Consider the following 15322-nt stretch of genomic DNA (forward strand, 5'->3'; position numbering starts at 1 on the left):
AGGGTGGTTTGTGCCTGTTGCCTTGTCCTGGTGTTCCGGTCTTCTAAATTTTTCATTACTGCACTGATGTTGGGAGTGGTAGAGTCTTTTGTTCTGCAAATGAAATGTCTGGGCTCAGGTGTGACTAGAGCTCGCATATGGTGTGGTGCTGATAAAGGATGTAATATTAAAAAAAGGCTGTAATATAAAAGATACTTTCCAAAAGACAAGAATTTTGGATATTAATAATATTCCCTACTTTGTTTTCGCACAATGTTTTTTGTTCTGTTTTCATGATGCTATACCTACATACTGCCTGTTGCTTGCAATGGTGTCTTCCAGGGTGCTGCTGTAGCAGGTGCCTCTGCATGATAAATCATGTTTTAATTTGGCTCTTTCTCAGTCTATTTGGGTGTATTCTGTTAGTAGTCTAGAGTTTATAGTGTATTTCTCTGGTGAGGCTGAAATGGCTTTCTTGGGTTTGGGTGCAGGCGGCGTGAGGTTGGACTTATGCTCCTGTCTGTGCTCTGCTCTGGTCTCTGGCAGTTCAGTGTGGAACAGGGATAACAGCTGAGGTTCTGTAAGCTTCCAATTGTTTGACCCTGCTTTAAAAAAAACGAAAATAAAAAATAAAATAAGCAGAAGGTATTTTAACTGTTGCTGAACTGCTCTACCACCCCTGATACTGGTGGTGCTGCCTGAGGTCCTGCAGCCAGTTCCCACTGGGGTAGCATCAAATCCTCTGCCTGTACTTAAACAAACATCTGTTCAACTTACTTTTAAACTCTGATGAATGGGGTTTCCAATGTCCCAGGGTGGTTTCTTCCAGGGCCTTGACTATTTTCAGTTACATATAATCACAAAATCTACCCTAGCTCTTTGCAAATCAATCTGCTTTTGTCTGTGGTGCCGTGGCAGGTTGCTGGTGTGGGTTTTGTGGTCTGTCTTGCCTCCTATCTGGTCCCCTTGTGCTGCTGATTTTGACCTTTCCTTGGACCACTACCATGCGCTTGCCTTGATTGACCTTCATCCTTCTTGACTTCTGGAAACACTTCCAGTTTCTCGAGGTGTTTGGCTGCTGCTTTCCAGAAGGCTTGTGACTCCCTTCACTCTGGTGTTACCAACATATTTCGAAAGTACAGCTTGCATTATATTTTCCAATTTGCTAATAAAACCGCTGAAGAAAACCAGGCCCAGAACAAATGCATGTGGAAGCCCTGTTGAAAAGCTCCTTCTGGTTGAGGCCAGTCATTGACAAGTAACATAGTTTTTAGGATGGTTTTTGTGTAGCATACTCATGTGGTTTATAGTAATTTTCTGTGCAGCTTTCCTCCGGGAGTGCTTGTGAGAATACCCACCGGGTCCATGCCAGAACCTTGCTGAAATCAAGGTGTTCCCAGCTATGAGACCAGGGTTATCCTACTGAATAATATAGTGGTGCTCTTCAGAAACTCCTTTGTTGCCTACTCCAGGATCTTGTGATAATGGGGTATTGCTGATATTTTTCTGAGTTTTAGTGATCGGAATGATTTCTTTTGTAGACTGAAAATATGATGGTGGGGTGTGCAAGATAAGTGGGTCTCAGTAGGAAAAGTACATATGTGAATGCTTTCTAAAGTATAATAACAAAAAATATTTATAATTAATCATTTTATACTTCTACAAAAAGGAGAAAAAGTTGCTTCTTTCTCGGTATTCATGACATAAATGTAAACCTATGTGGGTGATATGGCAAAACAGAATGGTCTTGAATTCTGTTTAATTAGCAGAATGAAAACAAGAAACAAATTCTACACTTGCTTTTCCACTGAGGTAATTTCAGGTGTAATACACAAAGGGGGGTGTCTTTGGAGTACAGCTTACTAATGCTGTGTCAGTACACGGATAAACTTTGTGAAGCACAAGTTTGAAGCTGTGAACTCTGACAGTTAAGATGTTAAACAGGTATTAGTCTTGCAAACTTTCTTTGACCTTTTTTCCATGAAGCTGTTGCACCACTCTTGAAATTTTTTTTTTTTGCATTGCTCAGTAGTTAATTTGTTTATTACAAAAGTTAGAATAAGATTAAACAAACTGCTAATGCTTTTATGTAGCTTAATGAGAAGAAAATGTTTCTCAGGGATTAAAACCACTACAGAAGTTTAAAGGGGAAAAAAATAAAATAAAATTGAAGTCCACAACAGACTCAGGAATTTGTTCCACTTATTAATTGAAAACAAAAGCAAGTCACTTCTGTTCCACTGTCCCCAGAATGTCCTCCTTGCATTGTTCCAGATCTCTCTCATTTCACCCCTAGAGATTTCCCTCCTCTGTACTTTCAGCTGAATTTATTTAGGTTGCTTCTGAGTCCCTGTCCTGCAGGCAGCTCTCATTGAGCATGAAGTTGCAGGATCAGCCTCGCGGCTTGGCCTTCTCTGAGGCTGCCTGAAACCCTCTTGTTAACCAGTTGAGCATGAGACATAGGAAGGACTTGCAAAGCTAGTTCCTAAATATTTTCTAGCATTAATTTATACATGTGCAATAACTTTAAGCTCCTCTGGAATTTTTTCAGTGTGTATGTGGTGTCTGGTACAGGACCTGCCAGCCTGAGAACAGCCAGATGAAGTGTCTACAGCATGGCTGGAGAGAACATAAATTGTGTTGGTGCTTCATGGCAGAACCCAAGATGTCCTGCTTCTGAGCATGTTTTAAGGAGATTGGTAGCTGGACTTGTTTCTTTCAGTCTTCTCTTGGGCTGGATTCTCCAAACCTCTGCCCTTTCACCATTTTTTGCTCTTGTGGATGAAGAAGCGATGGAAAATGCAGTAGAGTATCCAGTGCAATGTGGGGGCTGAATACAGGCAGAGTTGAGTGAGGCTCTGGGATGCTGGGGTGAGGATGAAGGTGTGACACGTTCCCCATCAACATGTTGTGCTTCTGCGTGAGCTGCCAGTCACTTTCTGACACTTGGAAAATGGAAAAGGCACCTGAGCATCCGGCTGTGCCACAAGTCCATGTCTACGCCATACCTGTTGTTAATGGTTTGGCTGCTTAGTGTGGGCCAGGTTTGGTTGCCCCTGTTTTGAGCGATAAACTCTGCAATAATGTAAGGCTGCAAATGGAAACTCCTGATGCATTTTCCTGTTATGGCTTTCCTGGAAAGATTTTTCCAGTTGACCTTTTGAGAGAAAAAAAAAAAAGTAGTTTTTTTTTTTAATGAATGCAGAAATTGTGAAACCTAACAATACAATCCAAGAACTTTTTAAAGTCATCTTAAATGGTTTTGTTTAGTGAGTGTACTTAAAAAATATAAACCAGACAGATCTGTCACTAAGCATAGTCTTCAATTGGAGAATTACAGCCTGCTCTGGAGTTAGAAGATAAGTGCATGCAGGACAGACCACTCTTTCTCAGACTTTTTTAATCAAATGGATTTTTGTGGGGGAGGCTTATTACTAAAGCTATCTGACCAGCAATTTTTTATAGCAAAGGAAAAAAAAAAAGCAGCCTCAAGGATCATTTTCTATAGCATTGTCACAGTGATTTGTTACTTAGAACCAAGAGAGTGAGCAGCCCAAACCAATTCTAATTTTTATTTTTGTTTTCCTTTCTTTATTTTTGCATTATGTGCTGTCGTGGGTATAAATTATTAGTGGGTATAAATATACATGTAAGATTCTATTCTTTCTAGAAATCTTTTTGTGCATCACCTTCTAATGTCTTCTGAATTACTAGTCACTTGAGAACAGTTAACTGAAGATCTAGATCAGCCTATAATTAGTGTTTGAACTAGGAGAGATGTTAGTAGGAGCAGAGTGTATGTGCAGAAGAAATGAGGTAGAGCTGGAGAGACCCTGTAGATCCGGAACACGGCAGTGGGTGTCCTGAAGGTTTGGTAGGCAAGAAGTGGAAAATACAACGTCCCAGATGTGGTATTCCTGAAAAGGAAGAAACACATAATGAAGGTGCTCAGTTGAGTGAATCAGGTGAGAACCAGAGTTGGTCTTGAGAAAGCTGTCAATTGCTAGGTAGGTAACAGTGCACAAAGGTCAAGGATATGGGATCACAAGGGTAGTTTTCCAAGAGTAATGCTGTACCTTGGGTACTGGCAAGAACAGATGTGGAAGGTGGATCTCTACCAGAGTCAAGGAACCAAAGATGATGATGGTAGAGTCTGGGACACGACCTGATTGCAGGGGATAAATTTGTTCTTCTTGCAATCGAACCGAGTCCCTACATGGTTTATTTTGAGCTAAGAGTTACTGCATAGTCACTGTAGTCTGCTTGTATGATGGTGTTCAATACAGAGCAGGAACTTGATATCCCGTAACTTTAGAGTTGACATCCTGCAACTTTGGAACGTGTTGAGATTTGGTCTGGGACTTTGCTTGGCTGTTGTCCATTTCCTTGTGTTAGAGGGAGGGTGGAAGTTAATGGTGCTGGTTCTGTATTGGAGGGAGGGTTGTAGGTGAATAGGAGAGCTCAAAAGGGAAGATACAGAGTTTGTTTAAATATGTTTAGAGACAACATTTAAGATGCTGTTTTCGTTGCTGCCTGTCACTGGTTTTTTTTTGTTTGTTTGTTTTTTATGCTAGAGTTTGGCTAAAAAAAAAAAGTGTTTTAGTCATTGGGCCATTATGTCTTAGGTTAGCCATCTCCAAAGGAAACTTTGGCTAGAGTTTGTAATTCTGAGACTTCCCCACCCCGCTCCTGCCATTGATAGATGCCTCTGTAAACGCCGACAGTATTTTCCTTTGAATGGAAACGCATTTATTTGGCACCCGTAATTACTGGTTGGTGTGTGGGTTGGTTTTTTTTAATTATTTTTTTAAAATTTATACTTGAATGAAAACACAATTTGCCTAATCTTATTTTCTTATTGTATGGGAGTTATCTTTGAGTTAGGTGTTTGTTAGAGCAGGGGTGCCTGGTTGAGTTTCATGAGGGACCCTGCAAAGAGGCTGTGCAGCACTAGATGGCACTCTGTCTCCAACTTTCATGTTTTACCAGCAAAATTCTGCTAAGCTGTGAGGATGCTAGTGGTGGCATTCATATAATTTTAGGAAGTTATATCTCTTTTTCACCTTTAGCACCAACCAGCTTCTAGCTTGAAATAAAGAAGGTGATATGGTCACCTTTGAAGACTTCTACTTTTTGTGACTGTGTTATTTTACATTAAGTTTTAAATAGGCTTATAAATATTTGGCATTTTTGTTTGCCAATGAGAATGATTTACTGAAACTGTTTAATTGAAATTGCCAGGGCAGATTTTAAAGCATGATAATTAAATAGATTTCCTTCATCTTTGTTCCTGTCTTCGTATTTTTTGTATTCTTTGAGACCTTTGTGGATTGCAGAGGTGGGATTCTCCAAAGTGACTTGTGAACACAGATCACACTGGAGGATCACATCAGGCAGAAAGATGTAACTTGTCCAGTTGGATTCATCTACTTCTGGTTCTTTCTGAAGTGTTGCTTGTCCCTGCTGCGATTAGTAATTTTTTTTTTTTTTAATTCTTATAGCTTGTTACAGCTTTGTCATTCCCCATCTTTTATCTGTAATTTTTGCATGGACCCCAGTGTATAATTAATTTAGCCTTTCTTTCTGACACTGTACAAGCTCAGACCCCATAATGCTCACTATGTACTTAGTTTTTTTGGACCGGGAGAGAATTCAGGTTTAGGAATTAGCACTGCTCCTCAAAATACTAAAACTTCACAAAGACAAGTCTGAGGTTGTGATTTCCACACTCTGTAGAAATTATCTATGTTTATTTAAAAAAAACCAAGAAAACAACACCCTAAAAATCCCATATCACTTCAGGGTGTGACACAATCCCTCTCCTAAAGTAACATTTGCTTATTTTGCAGTCATGATCTATTGCTTCTGCACAGTGTCTCTTTCTGCAGATGAGAGAGTCGCCTTCTAGGCTGCTTTACAAAGTGGTTGGAAATAATCATCATTACCAGACAGCGTGTGTGGGTAATGGACAGAACAAAAAGTGTTTTAACGTGGCAGTTCAAGCTTCTCTTCCAAGTTGGGAGGAATTTAAGAAAATATGAAGAATAGACTTTTTTTAACTTCCACCCTTACATTTAACACTAGTATTTTTGTCTGGTTGTACCAAAGATTACTCATTACCTGCAGCTTGCATGGTGTACACTACCCAAACTGATAGGGACGCCTCCATCGAAGATAGTCTTCAGCTGTGTTAACCTTTCAGCAACAGGGCTAACTGTGTTGGCAAAGCTGGGGGTGGGAAGGGAAACGGATTTTGTCAGCTGTAGAAGTGATAGTTTTCCATTGTAGCTTTTACCCTTGAAGGCCAAAGAACATCCAGAAAATTGCCCAAGAGGAGTGCTCAGCATTACAGCATATGATAGCAGATAGAACTCAGCCATTTCTGATCACTAAGAGCATGAAGACTTTGTTTGAGATCATTCAGTGCTGGGTCGGCTGCATTGCAGTCTCTGAGGGAACATCAAGCTGGTGTTTGACAGGTGGAAAAAGAAGGGCTGGAACAGAAAGATTTTTCAAACCTGAGTTTGGTGCCTAGTGTATACAAATAAAAAGCAGAACTATCCCTTTATCACAGGAGGGTTTTTTTTAAAGCTCATATTTTGGATGTTTCTTGTAAGTAATGACAGTAACAGATATAGGAATCTTGACCAATGTTGACATCATCTTTTTAGGTCTGTCTATGATGGAGAAGAACACGGTCGTTTCATGGAAAAACTAGAAGCACGAATCAGAAACCATGATCGTGAGATTGAGAAAATGTGCAACTTCCATTACCAGGGCTTTGTGGACTCCATCACGGAGCTGCTGAAAGTTAGAGGAGAAGCTCAAAAACTGAAGGTAAGAGGAAGCCGTCTAGACGTGGTCCTGGGCATCTAGTTCTAGGTGTCTCTGCTTGAGCAGGGGGCTTGGACCAGATTACCTCAGGTTGGACCTTCAAACCTCAACAGCTCTGGGATTCTGTGAAACCACGTGAATGTTTCCTTTTCTTCTTTTGTCTAGAGCATCTCTGCTCTAGACAAAAATAAAAAAACTTAAAAAATAAAAAAATATATAAATATATAAAATAACAATATATAAAAATAAAAAAATTAAAACATATATATCTTCATTCTTCCTGGAGCAACAGGTTAGTCATTTGAAGTTTGACAGTTATTTGGGTAAACTGGAACAGTGTGGTATGTTAAAAGCACTAGAAAGTTTAAAGCTAAGTCTGTTTTGCATTAGGAGACGTGCTTTTCCTGATATACCAATTTCTTAGGCAAAAATAAGCTCTACGGTCAGAAGTACGTCTGCTGTAGCAGCACCTGTCCTAGTGCCTCATCTGGCATTGAATTCTCATTACAGGTAGTGTTGTGTCTGAGACAAATCACCAAAAGGTCTGATGCAGATCTGACTCTACAGTCATGAGGTGTCTGCCCAATGTTGGCAAGTGAAATGTTAATATTTATAAAGCAAATGAACATCAGAGCATTGTCAGGGGTTCAGGTGTAAGCAGGAGCTGTAGTGAAAAATAATTACTAATTTCACTAAATATTGAAAGACTGTGTAAACAAACACACAGCTTGATTCTTTTTCAGTAGCATCTCCAGTTTTAGTTGGCTTAACTATAGAAGGTAAAATGGTTAGAGCTGGGAATGTAGAAAGTAAAACGGTTAGAGGTAGGAATGGTCTTTCCGAATATTGTGGCCTGTGCAGGAAAAAAAAAAAAAAGCTGTGCAGAAAGATGAGAGAAAGGCGGGATTTACCTATTTCTTGAAAAACTGTGTTTAGTAGTATGTGGAAAAAGCCATTAGTAGGATCAGAATGTGGGTAAATGGTGGGAAGGAAACTAGGCAGGTTTCTGTGGAGAAAAAAGACCTAGAGGTTGGAGGTGTTCCTACGTGTAGGAGGCCAGGCAGGCTTGTAGTTGAAGATTGGCTACTGTGCCTTAAAATACAAGTATTGCACAATTTGGAGCATATTTAAAAAAAAAAAAAAAAAAAGCACAGCAATAACTTAATTGGTGTCAGAGGTCAGAGAGCCTTCCTTATTTTCCTACACAATTTAGAACAGAGATAGGGGAGACTGCTGTGCCATCCCTTGCTGCAGCAGCAAGATGCGACCTTGATTTGAAAACCAAAAGCGACCTCCCAGAACAGTCCCTTAGTGAATTGGTCTGAGTTGTGTGGCACCCAAAAAGGTGTAGACTGTCTCCAGAGACCAGTGCAGCACATCTTCTGGCTGAGTGGAGTCGGACCTGTTGAGAAGGACCTTTCTCTGGGGGTCAAGGAGTGTGGGAGACTGTTCAATGGGCATTTAGAAAAGATGAAGTTATAAATAAGGGGGGAAAAATATCTCAGAAAAGCAAGTTTTCTGGAAAAGAAGGAAGAACTCTAGATTTAGTGTGCTGACTACTGCTTTTCATTTATTTATTCATTTGAAGCTACCTCTCCTCTGGCGTTTCCTGGCACGCTTCTAGCTTTACAGAGGGTCTCCATGCTACAAACGGACACATGCTTACAGGAACACCTTCATGTGGGGGTGTCCTGACACCAGAAGCACCCATATTACTACAATGGCATTTTTCATGGCAAGGAGTCATCCAGCAGTTGATTGCAGGATGAGGCCATTGGAAATACCATGAAAGAAGTATTTTTTTAGTTTTTTAAGCTATTGTTTCTAGCCAAGAATTCCACATTGTTTGTTTGCAAATGCTCGTTGCTGTTTCCCATTCTACAAACAGCTACTTTGTTGGTGGCGCACTGTGAAGTCCATCTCTGTACCCTCAGGATCTCTCTTGATTTCCATTACTATGTGATCTATAAAACAGCACATGGGAAAAATATACACAGAAACTTATTTGAGAAATACTGAGCCCTCTTTGTAAGGGTTTCCCTGGGGAATCATCCGTGGGTCCAGTGGTGAGAGTGGTTTTGTTCCAGCTATTCATTCTCTATTTGGTCTTGGTCTTTTTCTCAATAGTGCTGGTCTTTGAACATACGTGCAACCAGCAATAAAATAAATGCCCTCCGTCTTGCATCGCTAGTATGTATCTTCACTCGTGTGCTTCTAGCCTTGGGGTATTTTGTATAATATCATGCTTGAAGAAATATCAACGTTCATTATTTTAATAGTGCACATGGTAAGTATGAGCTGGATGCATTATCTTCCCCCATTTGTGTGTAGCACAGCTGCCCTCTTCCCCCTCTACTGTAATGCTGTATTTTCAGTTTCCCCAAGTCAATTTAAAACCCGATCAGGGCCGTGTGGCTAAACTTTTTGTACTGCTTTTGTGCGCTGTGAAGTGCTAGCACTGAACTGGGAACTTCATCTTCTCAATTAGAAGAGCAGCTCTGCAATAAATTTCTGCACTAGGCAATGTTGTGTTGTTTTCAAGAGATGCTGGGTCACTGATTAATTATCTATGTATGGATAAAAAAGTAAGTTAATTAAAAATCCATGGGATACATTTTAAGAGGTGTCTCCTTAATTTGGATGATATTTAAACCATAAGACTTTTTTTAAACCAAAACTTTTTTTGCATTTGCTTATTTTTTTTTTAAACTATATAGCTTCACCATGGCAATTCTCTTTACTCTTAATTTTTTATAGGGTTTCCAAGGAAAGTCTTGTTGCTTTAGCTTTTTTTTTTGTGTGTGTTGCACATCTTCAACATTTTCGTGTCTTGTACTGCACAAATGTTTTTCCTCATTAGGAAGTGAACAGTGTGGTGTTGAGCTGTTATCAAACCTATGAATGCACAGTACTGTTGGGTCTTGGAAACCATGTACCAGTCGGGCTGTCCCATCTCATAAAGGTTCCAGTGGAAATTAAAAGGTCAAAGATAGATGGTTAGGATAATAGGTCAAAGATAGATCATTAGGATGGTTCAACTTGGAAAACACAACTTGAGGTGCAAAGGGAAAAGGATCACAGAGTCCCAGGGCTGCTGGCAACCTCAGGAAGTCACCTAGTCTATCTTTTTTCTCTTAAGCAAGAAGTTCTTCAGCTGTGTCATTCCTAATAATTTTTTATCTAACCTCTTCTAATGTTAGCCCCTCCCCCAGATACTGCTGTCCTTCCTTCTCTAGGAAACTCAGGCTACATAGTTGAAAAGTCTTTTTTAGGTCTACTACTTCTTGACCTGTCAAGCACAAAAGAGAGATTATTCCTTCTTGATTTTGCAGTAGTCTTCTAGAAGTTGGAGGTTGTAGGAGTGCTCTTCTCTGGTCTTGTCCTCTGTATGATGGGTAGCCCCAATCCATCGTACAGGGTCGTGCTTTCTAGGCATCTCACCATTTTTACTTTCCTACTCTGAAGTCCTTCCAATTGGCATGGTTTGGCGTGGGTTTTTTTTGGTGATAAGTGTGGTTTCTAAGCTGAGGAAGGCAATCAGTCACCAGTGAAATGCTGTAGAAGGGTTATTTCAGGTGTGTTATAGGATTTTGTTCATGCATACTCATGTGATGCTTGCCTTCTTGGTAAAAGCATAGCATTGGCTGTTCTTCAGTTTGTACTGTGATCAGTCACTGGGTCCATTTTTGAAGAGCTACTGTTGAATCATTTGTTGTGCTCTTTTATGTGGCTGGTTATCTCTGCCCAAGTTTAGCACTTCACACTTGCCACTATTGAATGGCAATTAATAAAAAGGCTTTTCTCTGAAAAGCCATCTGCAATTCTAATCTCTTCCAACATGTGCCATTCTGCTCTGTACAGTCATAAGATCTGTGAAGTTATGAGTGTGTGTGTGGGGGCGAACATGAATAGGAAGCATTTTTTTTTTTTTATTGCTTACTGCATTCAGGTGAAGGCAGATCTACTAAAACTGAGAAGCTTAGAGTGAAGGGAAGCTCACCTTCACCTGTGTGAAACCAAGCGGGGAATCTCGCTGCCCCGGGATGCAGCAGTGACCTAAAAGTGCAACGATTGTACAGTGGATTCCCACAGGAGTTAGATAAATGGAGGGAGAATGACTGTAGTGGTGGATAATGAACCTGGTCTTTGGGTGCACCCTCCAGATTGGGAAGTTCATAAATTGCCAACTTTAAGGATTGTTTCACAGTCACCCTCCCCTTCTTAAGGAGGGTGAAAATCAGCGGTAGGTGGGTGTTGGACAGAGGGATGGAATCAGCCCTGCTGTGCAGGGTCACAATGGTGTACTTCAGGTCCATTCCCAGGATTCCTCTCCAGTGCCCTTTGCTCCTCTCTCTCATCACTCTGACGCTCTCTAAATTACAGCAGAGTGATGTTTAAAAACCCCCAAACCAAAGCCCTGCTCCATACCACATGTTCCATATATAGATGAATGAACTAACAACTTGAGCATCCCGTAAGCCCCTTGTGTGATCCCATTGTCTCGTTCTTCACATGTGCCCACCTGTTGTCTGTCCCCCCTTGCTGTGCATCTGTCTTAGATTATAAAATCTCTTCGTCTGAAAAGCTTCAATGTGTCTACAGAGAGTCTATATAAATAATCATCTATTTTTTTCAATGTGTGGATGTAGACCTTAAGAACAAAACAAAACACAACCCTCCACCCCCTGAAAACTCGTAGTGTGCAAGGACAGAATATACTCTTACTTTTTGCTTTAGCTGGGATTGATATGTAATTTTAACAGAAGACTAGTACAGCCTTGGCATTATTTTTAGGAGCAGTTTTAAATTACCCTACATGGATTCCTTTTTCCTGGTGGGATTTTCAGGATATAAGCAAATAAAATAATCTTTGGAAGAGATGCTGTGCTCTTGCTCGTAAAATCTCAATACATCATAAAGGAAATGAGCAGTTTTTGCACGGGGCAAGCAGCCAGGAGAGCTGAAGCTACTGCAGAAGGGGGAGCAATATGATGCAGATGCTATAGAGAAATTGTGTGTGAGGAGATCATGGGATGACTCCTCTTCTTACATCACGGTAAGTTTCAAAACCAGCACGGACAGTGTTAAAATAAAAGGAAGCCTGCGAGGCTGGATGTCTCTGCTCGTTGAAGCAACACCAGCCTCTTGGTGTGAGACCTCTCGTTGAAATTTGGGCCAGTCTGGGAAATCATTGTTGCCCAGTATCTTTCAATAGTCTGCAGGAAACAAATTGGATCCTGAATCAATTTTGTATATATTAATACAGAACTCCCCTCCTATCTGAACTGGGAGCCTCACAGTGTGTTCAAAAAGGAGAAAGATGGCTGCTACCTTCTGAAGCCACTATGAAGCTTGTCCTGCTTTGCTCTGTTATTGCTGCTGCTCTGTGCACCATCCACATTCTGTTGGATAATTGGAAAACATCAACGAGTGATGTTCCTTAAGTGGTGATAAATTCATTAAAAATTCAGCTTGTTTCCGCAATTGTTGAAAAGCGTCAGGAAACAAAGATCTTAAGTTGGTTTGTGTGATCTTAGGCTCCTGAACATACTTTGAGAGCTCCGTGTCACAACTCATGCTTTTGTCCAAGCTCTGTTACTGATTTTGCCTGTAGAATGAACAGAACTCCTGAAAACACACAGGAATTAGTTCATAAAATTTGATGATGCCGGCTGAAGTCCAGAAGCAGCTTCCACTGTATAGTAAGACTGTAAAACTAGAAACCTCTGAGACATCTTACAGAGATGAAGCTGGAAATGAATATTTACATCTTTAGTAGCTGTGAAAAGAGTATTCTATGGGAAAATAAAAATAATTTTATGGCATGTTAGTCTCAGACTGACATGAAGCACCTGAACTCTGAGCAGTCCTTCTCTGATGGTATTTACCTTTATAATTGGCTGCTTTTGCTAAAGACCTGAAGCTGGGCATGTTTACTTGAAACTTTGCGTAATTTTCTTCAGCTATCCCAGCTGGTCTGTAGAAGATGGTATCTGTATTTATAAGCCTTGTCCTGTCTGAACTTGAATGAGTATACAGGAGAATTCCCAAGGTCGTCTTTCTACTTGTTGTCTAAATAATGTGTAAGCTGCTTATTTTCTATCCCGACAAGTCTAAAATTTAGCTTTGTTCTCATGTGTGTTTTTACTGAGTTGAACTAAAGCCTAGAGCCGTAAAGGGCTGAGATCTTGCTATCCAGGGAACTGCCAAGTTTGCAAAGTTGGAAATTTTTGAACTGTGAGCCCCAGGTTGATAGGATAATACAGAAAGATGGTTTAGTAAAGAAAATACATGCCTTTTTTATACCAGCTAGGAGGAGAATGGTATGGGGAGTGGGAGATGCATCTGAAGATCTAAAAGAAAATATTTGAACCTTATAGGTAAAGCCCACATTGAAGACTTCTTTTCTTGCTGTGATATTAATGAGTTAAAACCTAATTGTAATCTATTTTGTGTTGGGGATGGAATGTTTAATTCCATGAGGCTTATGTCCTACCTCTACCACTCACATAAAATAGCTTTAAGATGAGAATGCATGTGAGCATCTACTACAAAATTTGATCCATTAGAACTGTAGCTTTTTGAGGCTGCCATGCAACAGTATTAAATCCTGCTGCCTTTTACTTTTCTCTAGTAACAGGGGAAGAAAATCCTTTTGTGGCATCCTTGGTATTTGCTGTGTGGCTGTTGGCGGGCGTCCTGTGTGCCAGAATGGCAATGGCTATTAAATCAGCTAATAAACTGTTTTATGCCATGCAAGAGAAGGTTGTGTGAAAAGTGGTGGTGTTTATGTATGATTTCTTTTTTTTGTGAAAAACATTGTCCTGATTTACATGTAGACATGCTTTGTCTTTTTTTCCCCAATGTCCCTGCAGAATCAAGTGACGGACACAAACAGAAAGCTGCAGAATGAAGGAAAGGAAGTAAGTGCCACATTCATTCATTATTTTTTTTTTTTTTGCTTTTCCATTATTTGACTGTGCTAGCTAGTGGCAAATTACATGGAGCATCAATAACTGTCCAGCATTAACTAATAGCATACATGTCATTGGTATCAAAGCGTGTATTGATTCTTTTTCCTGTATTTTGCTTTTCTTCATGAAAGATGAGTTGTGTGAGAGTGTTGGGAAGTGATTTTTCTTTTTTACTGCTTGTGGATTGAAAGCTAGTGGAAGGCAAAGCCTGGGAAGCAGGAGGGACTTGAAGCAACAATAATCAGGTTGTGGGCTTGCTCCTGCAGTCCTGAGTGGCGTGAATGGGATAGTTCATAACAGTACTGCATCCAAAGCAGTGTGTCCAGCAGGTTGAGGGAGGTGATTCTGCCCCTCTGCTCTGCACTGAGACCCCACCTGGAGTACTGCATCCAGCTCTGGAGCCCTCAGTACAGGAAAGATGTGGACCTGTTGGAGCCTGTTGAGAGGAGGCCATGAAGATGGTCAGAGAGTTGGAACCACCTCTGTTATGAGGAAAGGCTGGTAGAGTTGGGGTTGTTCAGCCTGGAGAAGAAAAGGCTCTGGGGAGACCTTGTTGCAGCCTTTCAGTGCTTAAAGGGGGCTTGTAAGACAGATGGAGAGAGACTTCTTGTTAGGGCTTGCAGTGACAGGACAAAGAGCAATGGTTTTAAATTGAAAGAGGGTAGGTTTAGACTAGACATAAGGAAGATATTTTTTTTTTATTGTGGGGGTGGTCTAGTGGAAAGCGTCCCTGCCCATGGCAGGGTGGTTGAACTAGATGATCTTTGACAATCCCTTCTAACCCAAACCATTCTATGATTCTATGAATATGAGCTGGAGTCTGGCTCCCGCCTCACAGTGCAGTACAGCAGCAATTAAAGTCAGGATGGCTTTTGAGCTGCATGGGTAGAGGCATCAAGGCATGGAGAAAAGGAAGTGATTGAGCATGTCTTGTATGTGATGTGCCTCTAACCACATTCATTCTTCTGTCCCTTCATCATAAGGGAGCATTAACAGACTGGGAGAACTTCAGAGATGAGTATGTGTGAAGGCACTGGTGTTTGTTTTTCAAGTGCCTAAGATGAAGATGTGTGAGAACTCCCAGGGACGGTCCTCCTCACATTGCTTTGCCCATATTCCATATAAATCTATTCTTTGCAGTGTTTCTATTTTCCTTTTTACTGCCCTCCCAGACTTCATTTTGCTGAAAGTACATGCAGGCATTGCTATTTCAGTCAGCTACACTGTGTTTGAAGAACAAAGAAGAAAAATCCGCATGTTGGACTGCATCAGACCAATTATTCTAATAAAGATTAAAGATAAAAATGCCCTTTGGGGAGGAGGTGATGCAGCTTCCCTCCTGAATCAAATAAACATACCTCTGTGTTCTCCTGAACAGAGGATTCACCTCCAAGAGTAGAATAGTCTGGGATTTCAAAAGGACTTTGCAAACTCAGTGTGGCACTGTGGAGATAAGCTGGTACTCTAGAGGACAAATCCACGACCTGGCCTTTTGGAAAAAAAGAAACCAAAGAGTTTTCTTTAATATGCGATGA

General features: G+C 40.6%; 1 protein-coding gene across 6 annotated transcripts in view; it reads left to right on the plus strand.

Annotated features, from left to right (window-relative positions):
- EXOC6B (exocyst complex component 6B) overlaps nucleotides 1-15322 on the plus strand; it is a 316092-nt gene that overhangs the window by 50316 nt on the left and 250454 nt on the right. For all 6 annotated transcript variants that reach the window (XM_054201919.1, XM_054201916.1, XM_054201917.1 and 3 more), the window contains exons 2-3: nucleotides 6651-6816; nucleotides 13689-13736. In XM_054201919.1, the coding sequence (XP_054057894.1) occupies nucleotides 6651-6816; nucleotides 13689-13736 (214 nt within the window). The remainder of the gene's footprint in view (nucleotides 1-6650; nucleotides 6817-13688; nucleotides 13737-15322) is intronic.

This window comes from Rissa tridactyla, chromosome 5, assembly GCF_028500815.1.
Source record: "Rissa tridactyla isolate bRisTri1 chromosome 5, bRisTri1.patW.cur.20221130, whole genome shotgun sequence".
Lineage (NCBI taxonomy): Eukaryota > Metazoa > Chordata > Aves > Charadriiformes > Laridae > Rissa > Rissa tridactyla.